This window comes from Tachysurus vachellii, chromosome 22 (genome assembly GCF_030014155.1).
Source record: "Tachysurus vachellii isolate PV-2020 chromosome 22, HZAU_Pvac_v1, whole genome shotgun sequence".
Taxonomy (NCBI): domain Eukaryota; kingdom Metazoa; phylum Chordata; class Actinopteri; order Siluriformes; family Bagridae; genus Tachysurus; species Tachysurus vachellii.
In genome coordinates, this window is record NC_083481.1 from 8,385,416 (window position 1) to 8,405,000 (window position 19,585).

General features: G+C 37.3%; 3 protein-coding genes across 3 annotated transcripts in view; 2 read left to right on the plus strand and 1 right to left on the minus strand.

The window, feature by feature from the left end:
• Window positions 1-19,585, plus strand: part of atrip (ATR interacting protein) — a 73,713-nt gene that overhangs the window by 40,290 nt on the left and 13,838 nt on the right. The gene's annotated exons all lie outside the window — the stretch shown is intronic.
• rab43 (RAB43, member RAS oncogene family) lies at window positions 2,362-7,999 on the plus strand. The gene is made up of 3 exons (XM_060858173.1): window positions 2,362-2,736; window positions 4,249-4,432; window positions 4,979-7,999. The coding sequence occupies exons 1-3, from the start codon at window positions 2,548-2,550 to the stop codon at window positions 5,233-5,235; spliced, it is 630 nt and encodes a 209-aa protein (XP_060714156.1). The 5' UTR covers window positions 2,362-2,547; the 3' UTR covers window positions 5,236-7,999.
• The window catches only part of zgc:77375 (uncharacterized protein LOC402927 homolog), a 12,206-nt gene continuing 2,206 nt past the window's right edge, over window positions 9,586-19,585 (minus strand). The window contains exons 2-8 of the mRNA XM_060858539.1: window positions 17,547-17,750; window positions 16,892-17,004; window positions 14,201-14,294; window positions 13,322-13,355; window positions 12,525-12,699; window positions 11,400-11,588; window positions 9,586-10,875 (exon numbers count right to left, since the gene is read on the minus strand). Coding sequence (XP_060714522.1) covers window positions 10,482-10,875; window positions 11,400-11,588; window positions 12,525-12,699; window positions 13,322-13,355; window positions 14,201-14,294; window positions 16,892-17,004; window positions 17,547-17,750 — 1,203 coding nt within the window. The 3' untranslated portion in view covers window positions 9,586-10,481. The remainder of the gene's footprint in view (window positions 10,876-11,399; window positions 11,589-12,524; window positions 12,700-13,321; window positions 13,356-14,200; window positions 14,295-16,891; window positions 17,005-17,546; window positions 17,751-19,585) is intronic.

The window sequence follows — 19,585 nt, forward strand, 5'->3', positions numbered from 1 at the left end:
GGCGGAGGCGGGAATCGAACCCCCAACCCTGGAGGTGTGAGGCAAACGTGCTAAACACTAAGCCACCGTGCCCCCCAGAAATAACTGCATTTATTCTTTAAAAAGAAATTTAGCAATAAACAAAAACGCATAACAATCTTTTCATAATATTTTGACACATATATCAAACTTTATGTATACTCAGATTTTTTTTTTATTGAGGGTATTTTTGCATTTATTACTGAATTTCATTGCAGTCCCAGACAATTGCACTTTTCTGACTTTATTTATCATCAGCCATGACAAATATCATCCAATTTCACTGACAGGTCTATAACAGTGCATCAATGTATGAAAAATCCTGTTCCTCTCATACAAACATGTATAGAACCTGTTTGTACACTACCTCTTTCACTACCTCCATTTGCTAAAGTAAACTGTGTTTACTCTGTAAAAAACAAACATGGCAGCAATTGCATCTAAACAAACATCAGAACAGAACAATATACTTTGACCTGTTAAAGTGATGTTTAGTCAATTATGTGACAAAAAAATACTACAACAACAGCACAATATATCACCACAAACAACCCATAATCAAGGGGTGATTATTCATTCATCTTCTACCGCTTATCCGAACTACCTCGGGTCACGGGGAGCCTGTGCCTATCTCAGGCGTCATCGGGCATCAAGGCAGGATACACCCTGGACGGAGTGCCAACCCATCACAGGGCACACACACACACTCATTCACTCACGCAATCACACACTAGGGACAATTTTCCAGAGATGCCAATCAACCTACCATGCATGTCTTTGGACTGGGGGAGGAAACCGGAGTACCCGGAGGAAACCCCCGAGGCACGGGGAGAACATGCAAACTCCACACACACAAGGTGGAGGCGGGAATCGAACCCCGACCCTGGAGGTGTGAGGTGAACATGCTAACCACTAAGGCACCGTGCCCCTAGGGGTGATGATGATTATTATTATTATTATTATTATATTTTTAATTTATATTATTATAATTTTAATTATTATCATCATCATCATCATCATCATCATCAACGTTATTATTATTATTATTATTATTATTATTATTATTATTATTATTATCATCATCATCATTAGGCAATTTTTCTATGAATTGTTTTAGCTTGGTTTGCAACCACAGGACCTGGGAAATTGTACAGTCACTGAGACAACAATAAACTCCACTTTTTGTCAGAATATTTTGAGTCCATACCTCAACTCTGTTGTAGAAGGTAAACGTGAGAGACCAATAAACTCCTAAAGAAGTTCAAGTTGAACTTAAAGAAACTAAAGAAGTTAAAGAAACCTCAGGTTATTTGTGATAAATGTTTCTCTACTGAATGTCACTCAGTTATAGGCTGTACTTATTTATTTTTCCCCACCTGCTTTCTGGAAAATGGTTACATACTGAAAATTATTTATTTACTCATGTACTTATTTTTGTTTCTTTGTTTGTATGAACTTATGAGACATATCATACACAGTATCAATAAAAATGTAACTTTTTAATTTCATTTTAAAAAACCCAGATGCTGTTCTGTTTTCCCCCTTTGGTCGTTTTTATTTATTCATTCATTCATTCATTTTCTACCGCTTATCCGAACTACCTCGGGTCACGGGGAGCCTGTGCCTATCTCAGGCGTCATCGGGCATCAAGGCAGGATACACCATGGACGGAGTGCCAACCCATCGCAGGGCACACACACACACACTCTCATTCACTCACACACTACGGACAATTTTCCAGAGATGCCAATCAACCTACCATGCATGTCTTTGGACCGGGGAGGAAACCGGAGTACCCGGTGGAAACCCCCGAGGCACGGGGAGAACATGCAAACTCCACACACACAAGGTGGAGGCGGGAATCGAACCCCGACCCTGGAGGTGTGAGGCGAACGTGCTAACCACTATTTATTTATTTATTTATTTATTTATTTATTTGTTTTCCCAGTAAAATAATTATTTGCCATGTTGCCAGGTTGCAAAGATGATGACGTGTCTGTATTGTTACATCACAATGCATCTCATAAGGAAAACACGTCAGGTCTGTGTGGGAACTACAATTCGAAATCTGGGAATATTCTAGGTGTCTGTATAATATAATATAATATAATATAATATAATATAATATAATATAATATAATATAATATAATATAATATATGACTATTGTTTTTATTGTTATTATTGTTGTGGATAATGACGATGACACGTTTTCTCCTGCGTTCCCACGTTGACGTGTGATTGGTTCGGTGACCTGAAACAGTGGGATTCTCTGTGTGAGCGTCCAGCCAATCACAGCGCAGGGGGCGGGATCGAGTCAAAAATAAACACGTTAACGTCCGTGTTCAGTGTTCCGGGTTGGCGAGTTTATGCAGGTGCCAAAGGATCCACGTCACTTTGTTTTCGCTTATGAAGCATTTAGACACACACACACACACACACACACACACACACACTGACTCTCACACACACGCCGTACCGCTCTATCCTGCATCTCACACGTTAACGCGCTTAGAAACCGGAAGCTACGATGTCGCTACTGGAAACAGACGACAGCTATGATTTCGTCTTTAAAATAGTTTTAGTCGGGGATGTCGGTGTGGGGAAAACCTGCGTGGTTCAGAGGTTTAAGACAGGGACTTTTATCGAAAGGCAAGGCAACACGATTGGAGTGGATTTTACAATGAAGACGATGGAAATTCAGGGAAAAAGAGTCAAGGTTTGTGTCTAAGATGCGAATCGGTTCTTTTTTTGAACGAGTCGATTCTTCGGATATTTTGTCAGTTGCCTTGTTTTTTTTTGTTTGTTTTTTTCCAATTTTGTTTTGTACCCAGACTGTCAGAATAACATGGTTAACATATTACATTATGTGTATTTTTAGGTATTATTTGTACATGTTGTCATTGTTATAGTGAGAGTTACAGATGACTCATGATTGTAGGCTCAACAGAAATTACAGTATGATGCTACAGTATGTTATTAATGTTGGTTTATCTATTAACACACGTCTCTGTGTGTTGGGAATCAAATGAGTCAAAACTTGACTTCGACCTATTTGACTCCCTTTGTTCAATGAACCTATATGAATCATACAGGGAGTCACGATTCCTTGAATCCTCAAGTGATGTTGACTGCAACTTCACAAAAGAAATCTTAAATGAATTGAACATGATTATGCTCTTTAATAGTTTTAACAGATATACAATTCAATTGTTGATTAGAAGGAAATTCAATGACACTATAAGAGCCCTGGGTTGCATCAGCATCAGGTTACAAGCCACTGTGTAATTTCATATGATTACAGTGTGTCAGGTAATAAACTTGTACAGTTGTCCCTTTTCACCAGTAGTGTCTGGTGTGGCCTGAGATCTTCTTCAGCTTCGAATGACGACACCTTAAAAGCTAATCACTAAGAGCCATTAAAGTTGCTAAATCATAGAGAAAACCTGGACTCTGACTTTAGAGTGGCATCATATGAGTTTGTTAGGTGTGTGCGAGTGTGTGTCGGAGAGACCAAGACTGTTATGAATGACTCAGCATAAAGGCAGAACATTTTTTGTTTGAGAAGTTCTTTTAAACTATGGTAACACATGAAATTACTGGAATCAGAATCAATCTCAGATCCATTAAACGGTCATTTTATGATAGCTGCCAAACTGTGATATTATCATTCTCTAGGCGTTTAAGAACCGAATACTGTTGTGGATTAAACGATCGAAAGTGAAATGATTGTGATATTACCTTCTAAAGTCCATACAGTCATAACACTCCTTAAAGGAAAAATCCAGTCTGAACAACTTGCATATTAATATTTAGAATTAACACGGAAGTGCTAAGTATTGTGGGTAATATTAGTTGAAAAGTTGCCCTTTTGAAAATCTATTGGAAGGTAGTAGCCAATAACAAAACCTCGGTATGATCAATATTGTGGCTGAGATCATTTATTTTTTTCTCAAATTAAACAGTATTGTAAGTGCATTAGGCTTGATCCTGAGCTCAGGTTACCGTCTGTGCAGATTTTCATGTGTTTTTCCTATGTTCGTCTGGATTTCCTCAGGATTCCTCGGTTTCCTCCCACTGTATAGACTATGCTAAAATCCCCCTGTGTGTGAATGTGTATAAAAACTTAAATATCCTGGTGAACATTCCAGAATGAATGAATGACTTCTCCCATGCATCCAGTGTTGCTGGGTTACTGAAGATGAATGAATGATTCATTCTTGTTGAACAGTTGCAGATTTGGGACACAGCAGGGCAAGAGAGGTTTCGGACCATCACACAGAGCTACTACCGCAGCACAAATGGTGCCATAATCACATACGACATCACCAAGAACGCAACCTTCTTGGCTGTGCCCAAATGGATGGAGGACGTCAAGAAATATGGCGGCTCAAACATCGCCACTCTTTTAATAGGTCAGTGAAGACTTTTTATGAATCTCCTTGTTAATAATATAGCTTAAGAGAGCAAAATTATGATCTCTGGCTGGAAGGGATGGCATACTGTCTCTCCTATCTCCCCCAGTCAGAGCAACACAATTGGGGCTTCTGTGAGCTTATGTGTGTGGAAGAGGGAAGATAACACTTTTCTGTGTGCATTGTTCTGCACCGTGACAAGCATTTTGCCTTCATTCTTCTGGTTAAGTGGTCATATGATCTGGGTGGTGAGTGGGAAATGCCAGGTAGCCAAATTTGGGAAAAATTCAACCTCATCATGTTTTCTGGTATCATCAAAATGTATAAGTTGTGATTTAGGCAGTGCTGTAAGGGGGAAAAGGCTTCTTTATAATGTTAAATATTTTAGGTTAAAGTTTATACTGAACATACTTGAACGTAGATGTAAGCTGAAGAAGGTATTTACATGTTTTGGGTGAAATACATTTCCATTATGTTGTAGCAACATTAGTTTCTTTTTACTGCTAACGTTTTTGCCTCAACTAAAACTTGTTTCTGTTCAAACAGGTAATAAATCAGACTTAACTGAAGAGCGAGCTGTTTCTTTGGAGGAAGCTCAGGCGATGGCTCACCAGCTGGACTTCATTAGCGCCATTGAAACGTCCGCCAAAGACTCCAGCAACGTGGACGAAGCGTTTAATAAAATGGCAGCTGAGCTGATGCTGAGACACGGCGGGCCTGTATTCAGAGACAGCGTAACTGACAGCTTCAAACTTAACAGCAAGGACGTGAGTGGCGACGCCTGGAGCTGCAGCAGCTGTTGATGCTGGTTATAGGTTTTACTTTGCTATTCCTGTTAGCCATGTTGGCCTGTAATTCATCACAGGGCTCCTTTGTGTGAATCAAGGCTTAATCGTCAGTGTTGACCAAATTTATCAATCATTATTTGATTAACTGATTTATACCTCTGACTTTTAAGGAGATGTAGTCAACCAGACCAGGCTCATATGAAAGATGTAGTAAAGAGAGGTGTTGAAAATGCACAGAAATGACTAAGGTAGCTGCCGCTTGGATCTCATAGGACCTTTGACGATCCGTCTTCAATAAGAGAAAGATCAGGTTTCAGCCAAGTATGAAACCATTCTGGTTTGATCTGTTTGCCTGAAAGTCTCAAACTTAAATCGTTATATGAGCTGTAGCTAGACGTGATAAAAATAAGTCTGTTTTTCTTGCCAATCCAATCTGCAGAAAGTAGAATAAGTTGAGAATAGGCTCATATGTCACTGTTTTCTGGCATATTTATCTCCCGATTGTTAGTACTGAATCTGCTGCTGAGGTACTTTTTATTGAAATTTTTATTATTACAGACCTGTGAGCGCCGGCTAAAAAGAGACAGCAATGAATTGCCTTTTAATGGGTCATCCAAAAATGTAGCCAAGAAGCATACACAATGTGCTCCCCGGGGTGCGTCTCATTCAGCTCCATAGTTCAGTAGTCAAATCTCAATCATAGTCTTCCAGCGCACCGGAACGTTCACTCCCTAAATAAGTCCCACAATACATGAAAAAAAAAAAACAGGGAGCATCCCTGTTTAAAAAAAACTGTGGATAAACTCTCAGCCAACTGTGTCTACATACAGTATGTATTGTTGTCGTAGATCTCAAATGATTGCTTAGGCAAGTGATTTTTGACTAAATGCATTTTATTTGTCTCTAATGACTTTTCAGTGTTGAATGAATTAATGATTTTTGGGAGACAAAAAGAAGTCCACCGCTGTAGAAATCTACAGTCCTGCTTCAAGTACCATGACAGAAATTATTTTTCATAATTATTTTAAACAAAAAAACCCAAAAAGATATCACCACTGATATGCATGTCTCTGGAAATGGAGGCATCAGTGTCCCAGTGTGTAGTGAGCCAGGATCCTTACCAAAGAGAATACACTGATTCATGAGCTAGGGTGCTGATTGAGACACACCCCAGTGTACATATGAATATAGCCAAACTTTTCTTCTTTAGTTGTCACGCACTTGCCTCAAAATACTCTCCAGCTTAATAATACTGTTTGTTCATATACAGTTTAGTGAATTTACCAAAATAAAGTTTGATCAGAAATAGTAGAGAAAGTCTGGTAGGTATTGAAAGAAGGAGTCAAATGAGAGCTATATATATAAAACTGTCCCACCTCTTACACACAAGTCTGGGATTATATTTCTAGCTCGAGTCTTGACACTCAGATGATGTTACATCAAACTATGTGTGGAGGAAGAAAAATTATTTTACCAGCATAATGGCAGCTTCTACTGTCCACTTGATCAGTATGTTTAAATCTATATGTTTATTAGGGATTTAGCAATACATCAAGCTTACAAGTAGAAAAAAAATAGATACTTTAAATAGAGTAAATCCACCAACTCGCACACAACCGCTTAGAATTGAGACTACTGCAGTTTACATAATGCTAAACTCCAATTTGTCAGACTCCCAAAGGCCCAAAAGCTGACAACAGTTTAACATATATAAATATGGAGCAACTTGGTGCAGTAGGAGCGAAGACAGTAGAAGTGATCTGTGGTAAAGAATCACTATGTCAGCCAGTAATGTGAATGTAGCATGAGGTTAACATTGTACAAGCAGAATTTTTGGCCCATAAAATGTGTTCATTTGTCAGTTATGACCTTAGATACTAAAGATGCCCCAAAAAATAATCTGCTGTTAATTCAGATTTTTAAACACTGCATTGATGTTGGATTAATCTATTTAACAATCCAATATTTGACAAATTATAGTACATTTATTTACTTTCTAAATATATTTTATTTGTATAGCACTTTTGACAACAGACGTATTACAAACCAGCTTTTACAGACATCTTTAGATTTGTGTTTGTGATACATCTGTTTCTTTAGATAAAGTTTTATAGAGAGAGAGAGAGAGAGAGACACAGAGAGACCTAATGAGCAAGCCAGAGGCGACTTGGTAAGGAAAACATCACCATGTCGACTGATTTAGCACTTGTCTTCTAGCTCATCAGCAGAATTCCTCAGAAGTCTCTCATAAATCAGCAACTAAAGCCTACAGAAAATCATTTCAGTTTCTGAGAGGATTCTCATCTAATACACTTTACTCCGAAGTTTGCTATCGATGTTGTGTTAAACTGTCATATCAGTGTTTCCTTGCTATATATACATCCCTTATTGTCCCATTTTACATCCTGTTGGACATCCTGTATACGACAAAAATGGTCAACTTTTCTACGTTCCTTGAAACGCTTCCAATCACATCTTTGTGCTCGCTGGCATAATTACACAAAGACAAATTAGTATCTGTTGTCTCATAGTGTTTAACTAGAAACATTTTGAGCTTAGAATCCCTGGCTGTATTGTTAGCATTAAAAATGTTTAACATAAGAGTATATTAAGAGTAAATGGTACACAAATAAGGGAAAGCTGAAATAAAATGAGAAATTTAACACCGTTCCCATGATCGAAACTCTCTTTAGCACCTAGTAATGTTTCAGCGTATTTGAATGAGAATACAAAGGTGATGTTGTGTTTGTGAACATATTATTAAAAGAAAGTTCATTTAGTTTCTTGTTTTTCTTTTCCTATAACATTTCCTATATATTTTTTTTTAATAATTCCACACTTTTTACTTCACAGACTGGTTAGGATGAAAGGGGCCAATTAATTAATTAAAATAATATTAATGAAAACTTGTAATATCTCATGCAATAATTTAAAAAAAGGTTAAACAACTAATTGCATTTAAAGTCGCATATATATATATATATATATATATATATATATAAAAAATATTTTTGTCCAGATTTTTCATGAACACAGGTTTAGAAATCTCTTTAATACAAAAAAAAATGTTGAGATGTTCTTTATTCAGTGTATTAAGTGCCTTTTAATACAGCTAGATAAAATATTGTTGGAATAATGATGTAGTCTTTTTCTAGGAATATAAAATGTATCTATGCATTTTTATCAGAACGTTTGAACAAACAGTTCAATTTTTTCTGAGATTTTTTTTTTGTATGCACAATAATTGAATGTTCTTAAATGATAGCTGTTCATATTGAATCCTGAATGTGTGTGTTATTTTATGAATAAAACTGTTGGAGCATCAATGCTTTGTTGTAGTTGGAACCTTTTTTTTTTTTTTTTTTACAGGCAGAAACAGTGAGAGCAAATTAATATACATACACTTCCTGTCTATATATTCACTTTAAAGATTGTGCACTTTGTACTTAAAAAGAAAGAGGTATGTCTTTAGACAGCCAGTGACTCAGCTGTTTGGACATCTAGGAGAAGTTCATTCCACCACCTGGGTGTCAGAACAGAGCGTCTAGATGGATCTCATATGTAACCAGAGGGACAATGGGACCAGTGCTAGAGGATTATGGGACCAGTGCTAGAGGATTTGAGGAAATGTGGTGAAGTGCAGGTGTGAGAAATACTTTAAGGTACATTTACAGCATATGGCAGACACTTTTATCTCATTTTATACAACTGAGCAATTGAGGGTTAAGCGCTTTGCTCATGTTCCAGGGGATTCGAACTCACAACCTTCCGATCAGTAGAACACCTTAACCCCTAGGGTACCACGCTGCTGGTCCTGGTTTGCAAAGAGGTGGTGTGAGAGAACTTAGGAAGGTTGAAAAAAGACACGCATCTACATTCTGGATCAGTTGCTCAGAGGTTAAATGGTACTCGGAGGCAGACATGCGAGGATTGAGTTGCAGTAGTTCAGCCTTTAAGTGATAAGGACTAAACCAGCACCTGAGTGGCCTGTGTACATGGAGTTCTTAGTCAAATTCTGGAAAGTCCTGTTATTGGAAAATAATAAACTTTGGGCCACATTATACCAACAACTCCAGGTTTTTCCAGTTTAACATAGCATTTTGAAGTTACCTCACCACTGAATGAGGCTCTCTCCATTACAGAAGCTTCTCTCTGGATGTCCACTGAACCACTGCTTGACAGACATGAATTAGCTGATGAATTATCCTCAATACAGTAATAATAATGCTGACACTAATGCACCAATGTGTATTTTTTTGTGCATGTGATCAAATCAAATAAAAAATCACTCTTTATGCAGCTACACAAGTTTAGGATAATATCATGATGTGGTTGCAGCTGTACAATGAATTATATGCCTGAGACTTTATGCTTTAAGTGAGATAGCATTTTATTACATTTAATCTTAATACTTTGAACAGTTTTTGAAAAGTAAGATATCACACATGCAGTTCTGCTCCAGTGGTAGCGCTTTCTCTCTGTGTGCCTTTTATAATCACCTCTGAGGTCAAAGGTCTTGAGGTTTGATTTTAATCTACAGGATTAACACCACGTGTAGGAAATACAATGGATTTATAGATGGATATAATTAATAGTTGTCATGCCTTTACAATGTGCAAGAGATATAGAACATGTGTCATAGCTCTGTAAGGCACTGTAAAAGAAAGTCAGACTATAATGAATCAGTGGTGTGCTCAGACAGGCCAGAGACACAGAACAGCTCAACTGAACAAACAGTAGTGCAGAAATGTAACAATAACTTAATAAATGAAATACAAATAAAGTAAAATCCTAGGAAGCTTAACAGTACATCAATATAAATCCCAGCTTAAAATAACTTTAAAAATACAAAGATGAAAATGGTCAGTTTAAAAACAGACATTTTTTGAACATATAAAATAAGGGAAAATTCTGTAAGATAAATGCAACGACATTAACTGTTTGATTTGATGTTTGGCTCATTTACTTTGCAGTAACATATTGTAAAATAAGTATTAAAAAAAGACAATTTCCTGTGTCAAACTGTGTTTGAAAACACACAAGCAAAGGAAAAGTCATCTAATCTGTCGGTTGTGAAGTGAAGTTACAGTCCTATAAGCCTTTTATCATCTCTATTTATCTGGTATATGGGTCTAAAATACCACAGTGACTTCAGCATTGTGCTTTATGACTTATTCATCGCTTTCTATCCTTAAAACTAGGAGATATTTACTGGAACAAAGAGTAAAAGCTTAAGGTTTTAGTATTCTGTTTTTAGGTGACTAAACCTCCGTTGCAAATTTTTCCATTTCGAAAATCAGTTCGACAGCAGCGTGGGCATCCTGGACGACGTTGCCTGGCTCGATCAGCGCAGGGTCGAAGTGGAAGTCGCGGTGTCCGTGAAACACGGTCTTTTTGATGCACTGGTTGGGTTCTTGGAGCAGCTCAGTGTGTGGGTTATACACGCCTGTGCACACCAGGACGGACCTGCAGGAGGTGGCGGAAGGAGACGCTAACTCGCTCTCCCAGTCGTTGTCTGTGTCCTCTTCCTGAGAGACCGACGCTCCGGTGCCTGTCAGAGCTTGCTGAACGGCTTTGCCGCTCTTCCTGGCCAGCCGTTCCTCGAGGTAGCGGTTGTAGAGATTGGCACCGTAGATGTCAGTCATGAGGTTGTCCCTGATGTATTCGGAAGACATAAAAAAGTATGGTAATTAAGGGTATTATTATATTATGTAATATTATGGTCTGTTCGGGGTCATGGGGAACAACGTTTTAGAAAATAGTTTATATTCTAGACAATCTGTATAAACACGAAACAATATCATTTATACCACAAAGCTGCAGTTGAATTTATTTTCTATAACAGTAGCTCGGTTATTACCTGTAAATTTTCGTCAAATTAATTTGCTCAATGTAGTATGTCATTGTTCCAACATTAACAACACCAGGAGTAAATGTTCATATGACGATGCTTTCTGTGAAGAGCAACTTCTGTTTGTTGCAGTTAAGTTTGTAAGAGATAACAGGAACTAACAAGTTTCACAGACATTCTAAAACACTGGTAAGATAATTCTAATTACAATCATACCTTACATTTTTCACTTTCTCTAAAGGTGAAATGCTGCTCAGTAGGGTTAAGGTCTCGTGATTGACTTGGCTAGTTTAAAAAAAAAGATGGTATGATGGCATGATCCTCTTACCCAACAGCGTAGAGCGATGTGATTGGTGATCTCCAGCCTCTCTCTGCAGCCTGGGTTCTGATTAGATATTCTGCGTAATGATAAGTCAGCTCACTGGGTTTCCCCATCAGAGCCTCATACTTCAGCTCCCGGCCTGTGATCTTCTTGTAGATGTTCTCCAGGCACACCATGAATGTGCCGTGACCAAATCTGTTAACAGGAAAAAGATGCTTAAATACTTCATAAACATCAGGGTATTCGGTCACTCCAAACATCTCATGAGTGTGTGACACATGCTGTGCTCTTTTGATCCACTTTTTAGTTTAAGGTATGCGATGCCTTGCAAAAGTATTCACACCCCTTAAACATTGACATTTTGTAGTTTTTTTTTTTTGTTTTGTTCTTTTTTTTCTTTTAGTTTTTTTTTTTTTTTTTTTTAACCTGGAACTAGAATGGACTTGACAGGAATTATGTCACATGCCTACACAACATGAGAGGAGGGGGAAAAAAATCTCAACATAATTTGCAAAATTTTATTACAAATACAAAATGCAAAGGTTGTGACTTATATTCACCCATACTGTTGTAAAATACCTAAAAAGGTTCAGGTGAAACCAGTTGTCATCTGTCATCACACACACACACACACACACACACACACACACACACACACACACACACACACACACAGACATTATATAAATATGAAAGGGTTCCACACATGTGCTATTAAAGTGACATATGACATAAGTATACGCAATTACACCTGTTTCCTGGAAGGCTTCAGAGTTTGTTAGAGACCAAACCTAAACAAGCAGTATCATGAAGAACAGGGACAAAACATGCCTGGGACAAAGGTCTGGAAAAGTATCAATCATGCTTTGGTTACGCAAACTACTGTCTAATGATTTTTTTTTTACTAGTTTCATGCCAGGAAGCCTTCAGGACATATATCAACCATGGAAAAACATGCTATAAAAACCTACAGCAAATTTACAGCTATTATCACACATAATTTTTCTTACCAACTATAAAGTGATACTCCTAAGATGATTTTACAATGTTATTACCAAAAGCTCTCATTTTACCCATGTTGTATGGTGTGTATTGTTATTGCACACCTATATTAACTAGTGTAACGGTTACCTCGGAGCCTGGGCTTCTGCCATCCACAAGAGGTCCATGTTACATGCTAGGAGAGGCAGATGAGCGTTGTGGGATGTTTCGTACACATTACTCAGATTCCCAGCAGTCAGTAAAACATCGATAATTAGCTGCAGGTTGGTCTCCCATCGAACTGGCTCTCCAAAGAGGATCACAACTGTGAAGGAGCAGAAAAGAAACATTATTATTGCATGGAAATCTCAGTCATAAGTCGGTTACACTGTACACTGTCTCGTTTTGAACATAAACTTTATATTGACTTCAAGAGCAAAAACAAGGTCAGCCGGTGAGGGTACGACCCTTTACAGCTGTTATGATGTATAAAGCAATAACAGGAACAAATCTGTTTTGTGAACTTGTACATACGCAACTATACGAGGCACTGTTTTTTTTTTTTAATTAATAAATAACATTTGTCTGCAAATTGTTGTGGTATATGAAAAATAGTACACTTTGAAGGTTGCGGTTATAGCAAAGTAATTAACTTTGTGGTTTTAGTCAGACTGACAATGACTGATTATCTAGAACAACACATCCTGTCACACATTATTCCTTACATCATACTACTCTATTATTTGCCTCTTCATTGTTACTGGTGGGATGGTGATATAAAATTATAAAGATATCAAATGAATTTTAATGAATGCTTAGGTTGGGACTGGTGAACAATCCTGTAAATCTATAACACAGGCCAAATCAGGGACGTTATTATAGAATAACCTTGTGTTACGTTATGATACTTAATCCCACAAAACAATTCAACAACAAAAGGATCTTACCTTCAACTTTAGGGAGGTTCACAATAGGTGAGGACTGCAATAATAATAAAGAGAAATGGACTTGATATCTCTCCTGGTCTAACTCTGATCACAGAGATTCTGAATTTCATCATGAAAATGAAATGTACTGATAGATTTCTTTAATACATTCTTTGTTATAACTGTTTAGTTCAAACTCCAAACATAGTGGAATGCAAACCATTCTCCATTATGTGCATATCTAGCCAGCGTCAGGTTAGAATTAAGCTCAGCAGTATGTTATATACATAGAGTAATGTACATGCGAGAACGAGAAAACGGTAACTATAGCCTCTGGGTATCACTGCGTATCACCACCTAATGTAGCCAAACTGGTCAGTAAATTAATATGATTCTTAATAGGCCTAAAAACTAGGCCTATTAATAGGCACTGATGGACTTGCAATTTTAAATCCTCCATAAATTTCTGTAGGACTCATGTCAGGACATTAGCTAGGCCATGCAAGGCCTTCTTGAGTTATTTTCTCTATATGATCAGGAACAGTTTTGTTTTTTTTAAGTTGCAAGATTTACATCTAGAAGAATTTATGTAACATACACTTGAATGCATGTCTTTCCCAAATCAATTTCAGTTTCTTTTATGCTTTTTAATTTTTTGTTCAAATTAAAGCACAGATTCAAGACATCATGTGTGTAAGTTTGACATGGAAGTGTTAAATAATATATATATACAAATAAGTTTGAATAGTAGAATTTAAGGTTTGTGATATGTAGAAATTTGTACTTTAGCTTTTCCGAGCTAACGCTGACGGAACATTGCTGTTATACCATATTTTAAATGTAATTTTCCAATAAGCAATCGATCTGTGTAAGTACACAAAATAAAGTCAAATCACTTACCGGCACTTTTGGTCGTCGGTTATGGTCCACCATGTCCAGCAGAGGGAACGATTCTCTTACCATATCGATACTGACCACTTTAGTAAAGCCTAAGCTAAGGGCACAGGTTAAGGTAAATGTCAAAATGAATCACAAGTCTCACTTCCTGCCAATCCTGTCGATAACTCCATAGCTCTTCTATGGGAATAAGGTCTGATCAGTTTACAGATCAGGCTTGGAGAACAAGTCACAGATTTGAACTCAACGTACAGCTATCATCTTTGAACTTGGAAGTGTCAGGGTTGTGTTCTGTTTAAGATGACCTCAGTTTCTGACTAACCACATTCCACTTTTACAGATTTAAAATCTATGTTTGAAATCGAATAACACTCCATAAGAAGACACTGGTGGATATATAAGGAAACTCTCTGCACAGCTTGCATAATACTAATCTAATCTAACACCGTGCCGTTTCCTAATGTGTAGCAATCATGGACTCTGCCTAGGCTTTCAGATAAAGAAGAGATTCACACATTAAAAAGCTGATTGATTCTGATTGTCTGTACAGTAAAACTGAAACAACGACTTGATTTCAAAGATAAGACCTTCACTGAATAGAAAAATGCAAAAAAAAAAAAAAAAAAAAAAATCCTCCCCTTTTTTGTGGTTTAAATATGGGGCCTAGAGATATTTGCTGTTTTCAATTTGGAAAACAGCAAACTACTGTCTAATGATTTTTTTTTTTTTTACTAGTTTCATGCCAGGAAGCCTTCAGGACATATATCAACCATGGAAAAACATGCTATAAAAACCTACAGCAAATTTACAGCTATTATCACACATAATTTTTCTTACCAACTATAAAGTGATACTCCTAAGATGATTTTACAATGTTATTACCAAAAGCTCTCATTTTACCCATGTTGTATGGTGTGTATTGTTATTGCACACCTATATTAACTAGTGTAACGGTTACCTGATGATAAACTTCATCACTACCTCTTCATCAAACCCACTGTCAAAGCCACCGTAAGACTGTGCAAGAGTCACTGGTCTGATCTGTTTCAGTTCTTCTAAATCAGTGTATAAGGAAGCAGATAGATAGTACTTTTCCCTGAGTGTGTCACAGAAGATATTATGCCTTGGTATATCACACTAAAGTGTGGTTCATTTCATAAGCACTCGTTCTTAGATTCTGTGTAGGTACTTAGGCAAGCAGCAGACAAAAGAAATTATGCACAGTTATACATGATTACACACATTTAACCAAATCCTTGTTTAATAAAGCTCCCGACTGATAGGGCTTTTACTTTCCACTGTGATAAGAAAACCAAACTGGCAAACTTTTAATTTGAAATTTAACAACAAGCAAAAGAAGTAGAATTCGAGACAAATGGAGTTGTCAAGCATGCCTCTACCGATGATAAATCTAATCCTTCTTCTTAATCATTTGTATCCATAAAATAATATACTTTAAACAGGAAGAAAGCTCTCTCTCACTCATTTTCTACCGCTTATCCGAACTACCTCGGGTCACGGGGAGCCTGTGCCTATCTCAGGCGTCATCGGGCATCAAGGCAGGATACACCCTGGACGGAGTGCTAACCCATCACAGGGCACACACACACACTCTCATTCACTCACGCAATCACACACTACGGACAATTTTCCAGAGATGCCAATCAACCTACCATGCATGTCTTTGGACCGGGGGAGGAAACCGGAGTACCCGGAGGAAACCCCCGAGGCACGGGGAGAACATGCAAACTCCACACACACAAGGCGGAGGTGGGTATCGAACCCCGACCCTGGAGGTGTGAGGCGAACGTGCTAACCACTAAGCCACCGTGCCCCCCCCAGGAAGAAAGCTATTACAGAAAAACATATTTCAGACATTTGACCTTGTGATCTTGACCCCGTCTGGACTTATTCCAAAATCTGTTCAGTTCATCTGCTGGTCATGGTGATAATTCCATAGAAATCTTACAAACATTCAACCTAATCATGTCATTCAGTTCTAATCATGTTAGCGAGTCTCTCAGATGAACACATAGACAGACAGCAGCATGAACTGGTGCTTGCTCTACTGCAAGCCTGACCAGGTTACTTAAAATAAACGAATGAATGAATGAATGAATGAATGAATGTGTTTCTGTAGACAGGTTTGTTTTACATTTAACAAGTAGCTTTGCCAAATGCTGATGTGATTCTGTCTTGTTCCTAAAAGATCAGGTAAAGCCAAAAACAACATCCCGTTAAAAAGTGATTTTCAAGACATGCCTCATTCCGTAAATTGCTGTGCTGCCACAATTGCTCCTGGCTTTCAGAAGCTTGTTTCATTGAAGAGCATCAGGAGTGCTAAGAATAGAAACATATTTTATGATTGTGTAAACTGTCCATTTAAATAACAATTTGGAAGTTGTTTAGAAGTGGAAGTGCTTGGAAAGTTACTTATAGTAATGCTGAATAACACATAATCGTCAATGATCATGCCACTAATCACTCCCTATACAAGAACTGCTTACATCATGGCTGCTATTAATCTCTGCTGTGCTATGCCACAAGTTCCAAAGAAGTAAACCAGGAAACGCGTTTCAGTTTCACCATCAACACAGTCATTGTCCTGGGGTGAATCAGAGGGAAATGGCAATGTGTAGTGAAGTTTTAGATCATTATAAACACGGTAATACACAGAACAAAATGAAAGGATACTTTTTTGCGATGTCCAACACTGGGCCTTGGCCTGATACCAGCACACACTTGTCATGATATTTCCTAAACATTTTCAGAGGACTATGAGACATCATGACTTGATCTTGGGAGATCTGTGGGAGAATGATAAAGGTTTACAACAGCAATAAGACCGACACAAGTAGCTTAACAAATATAAAACATCTATTCTTGAGTTTATAATTTATTTGCAAATAAAAAAAGGCAATATGAACAGAAAAATAGTTTTAAATGAAATGCAAAAAAAAAATAAAACTTCTGTGTGTTAAATATGGGGCCTAGAGATATTTCCTGTTTTCGAGGGCTGACTCTATGTCGCCATCGTATGGATGCAAACATCTATATTTGACTGCAGTTAACCAGAATTTTATGCCATACTAGAAAACTACTGTCAAAGCCACTGTAAGAGTGTAAGTCATTGGTCAGATCTGTTGTACTACGGAGGACAAAAAAGCTCCTGATTTTTATGACAGAATTTAAATTACAGGATGTAGCTGGTTCAGGGAAACTGTTTGGTGATGATCAAACTGATAAAAATAAATAATTGATCTAGCCGGTATGTCAGTAATTCTTTTCAACCCAGTGCTAATCTGACATTGTGTTATCTGAGTCTGTGTTGTGTAGTGTGTTTACTCACAGGAACCCCCAGTATGTGAGACAGCTGATCGGCTTTCTTTTGCCGCAGACAGTTCCCGGCATTTGTGACAAAAACCACAGGAACGATGAACTGACCGTTAGAGTCCACAAGTTTGTGAAAAGCTTTTTTGGCTGCTGGGATGGGCGTCTTTCCCCGCACCAAAACCCCATCGATGTCAAACAGCAAGCCGAAGCATGGTTCGTTCTGTTTAAACACATGAATGAGTAGAGATTCCAAAGCGAAAATGTATTCAGTTATTTAAAAATTGCTCTGACTGTTTGGTCAATTTAGAAAGAGAACACTGAAATCCAGTTTCAGTTTATTTGACCATATTTGATTTGTATTGGAAACTGCAGCAAAATGAAACAAATTCTTTGCAATCATAAACTAGATGAGATATTAATATTATTATTTTACACAGAATGTTTAGAAAAGAAAAGTCATATGGTCAACCAATCAACCGTATAGACCACACTTCAAGACATAAAGATTATTCACCTTCAAAAAAAAAAAAAAAAATCTAACAAAATATTCAAATCCCAAAGCATAGACTTGATTATTACAATTTTCCCTACCAACCTGAGACTCTATGCATGCACATTTTACAGAGCAGATGCTGATTACTTTAGCACGAGGGATTTTCCCTTGGGACCATTTGCTTTTTTCAAAAGGACAAATATGTCCGTGGACGAGGTTTATGAATAGCTATAGTGTAAGAACAAAACAAATGTAAGTGTGTGCTCATAAAATTATTTCTTTTATATTATATATATATATATATATATATATATATATATATATATATACACACACACACACACACATATATATTAGTATCACATGATGATGCGTAGATGGAACATAAAACAGGCCACTCATCTGAAAAAGTATATTGTTTATACTAGTTAGGGTCTTCTTTATTAGTATGTAATAAATATGTATGACTGTAGAAAGCTTTCTATAATATTTTCACGTAAATAGGCTCCTTATGTAAATTGTACAACACAGCACAGCAATATGTCTTACATTCGTGAGCTCATACCACACACATAAACTCAGCTGTGAGGATTTGTGTTCATTCGACCACATAAGCATAGGTTAGGCACTGATGTAGGGCAAGAAGTTCTGGATCAGTCAGTGTTCCTGTTCATCTTAAAGCTGTTCAGTGAGGTTGACCTTGATTTGTGCCCAGTAGCACTGTCATGCTGAAAATGTGTTTGAACCCCTTAGTTCGGAGTGAAGGGAATTTGCTTCAGTATACTAAGACGTCCTACACAATTGTGTGCTTCCGTTTTTTTTTTTGCAACAAAAAGGTATGGGACCACATATGGGGTGTGATGATCAGGTTTCAACATACATTTGGTCATATTGTGTAGCTTGTAAGCAGGCTATGATTGAAGATTGTTTATACCAAAATCTAAAATATGGTCATATATCAATTTATATCAAGATTTATTTATTTGCCTTGTACTTATTCAAAATGACCTAAAGATATGACGGTTTAAAATTGAGTAGTTTAGGGCAGTAGTACCTTGGTAGTGCATTAATCTTCTAAATATATTGTAGTTACCACTGAATTTATTGGAACAGTAAGACCACTGCAGACTGAAGACAACTGGGTTTGAGATCACATGACGAATATGATGCATAGATCAGAAGTTCAGCTATCATTTCTTGATATTTACAGGTATATAGAAGTGTTACATTATTTATAACCTTTTGTTTGAACCCACCCATTTTCAAATGATCAAAAATATCAGTACATGTGTCCGACAGGTGTTTCTTGTTGCCCGGGTGTGCCCCGTTAGATTAATTGCTTTTATAATTAATAGCTCTGTACAGCTTCTCTTGGTGTGAACCCTTTGTTTCACCTGTGAAGACTGCATTTAATGTTTAAAAAAAAGGATAAACCAACAAAAAGAGCAGAGGGCTATCTATGTAAGAAATGCAAGTCAATTTGAAGCTGAGAAAAGAGAGAAAATCTATCAGAATCATGTCCTGGAACAGGAAGAAAGCCATGATGTACTAACAGCCAGACC

What these genes read in the sequence shown, in the direction of transcription:
- rab43 (XM_060858173.1), top strand. Translation starts at nt 2,548, where the DNA reads ATGTCGCTACTGGAAACAGACGACAGCTATGATTTCGTCTTTAAAATA. An exon ending in TTCAGGGAAAAAGAGTCAAG is followed by an intron (nt 2,737 to 4,248) that starts GTTTGTGTCTAA and finishes CTTGTTGAACAG; the next exon opens with TTGCAGATTTGGGACACAGC. An exon ending in CATCGCCACTCTTTTAATAG is followed by an intron (nt 4,433 to 4,978) that starts GTCAGTGAAGAC and finishes CTGTTCAAACAG; the next exon opens with GTAATAAATCAGACTTAACT.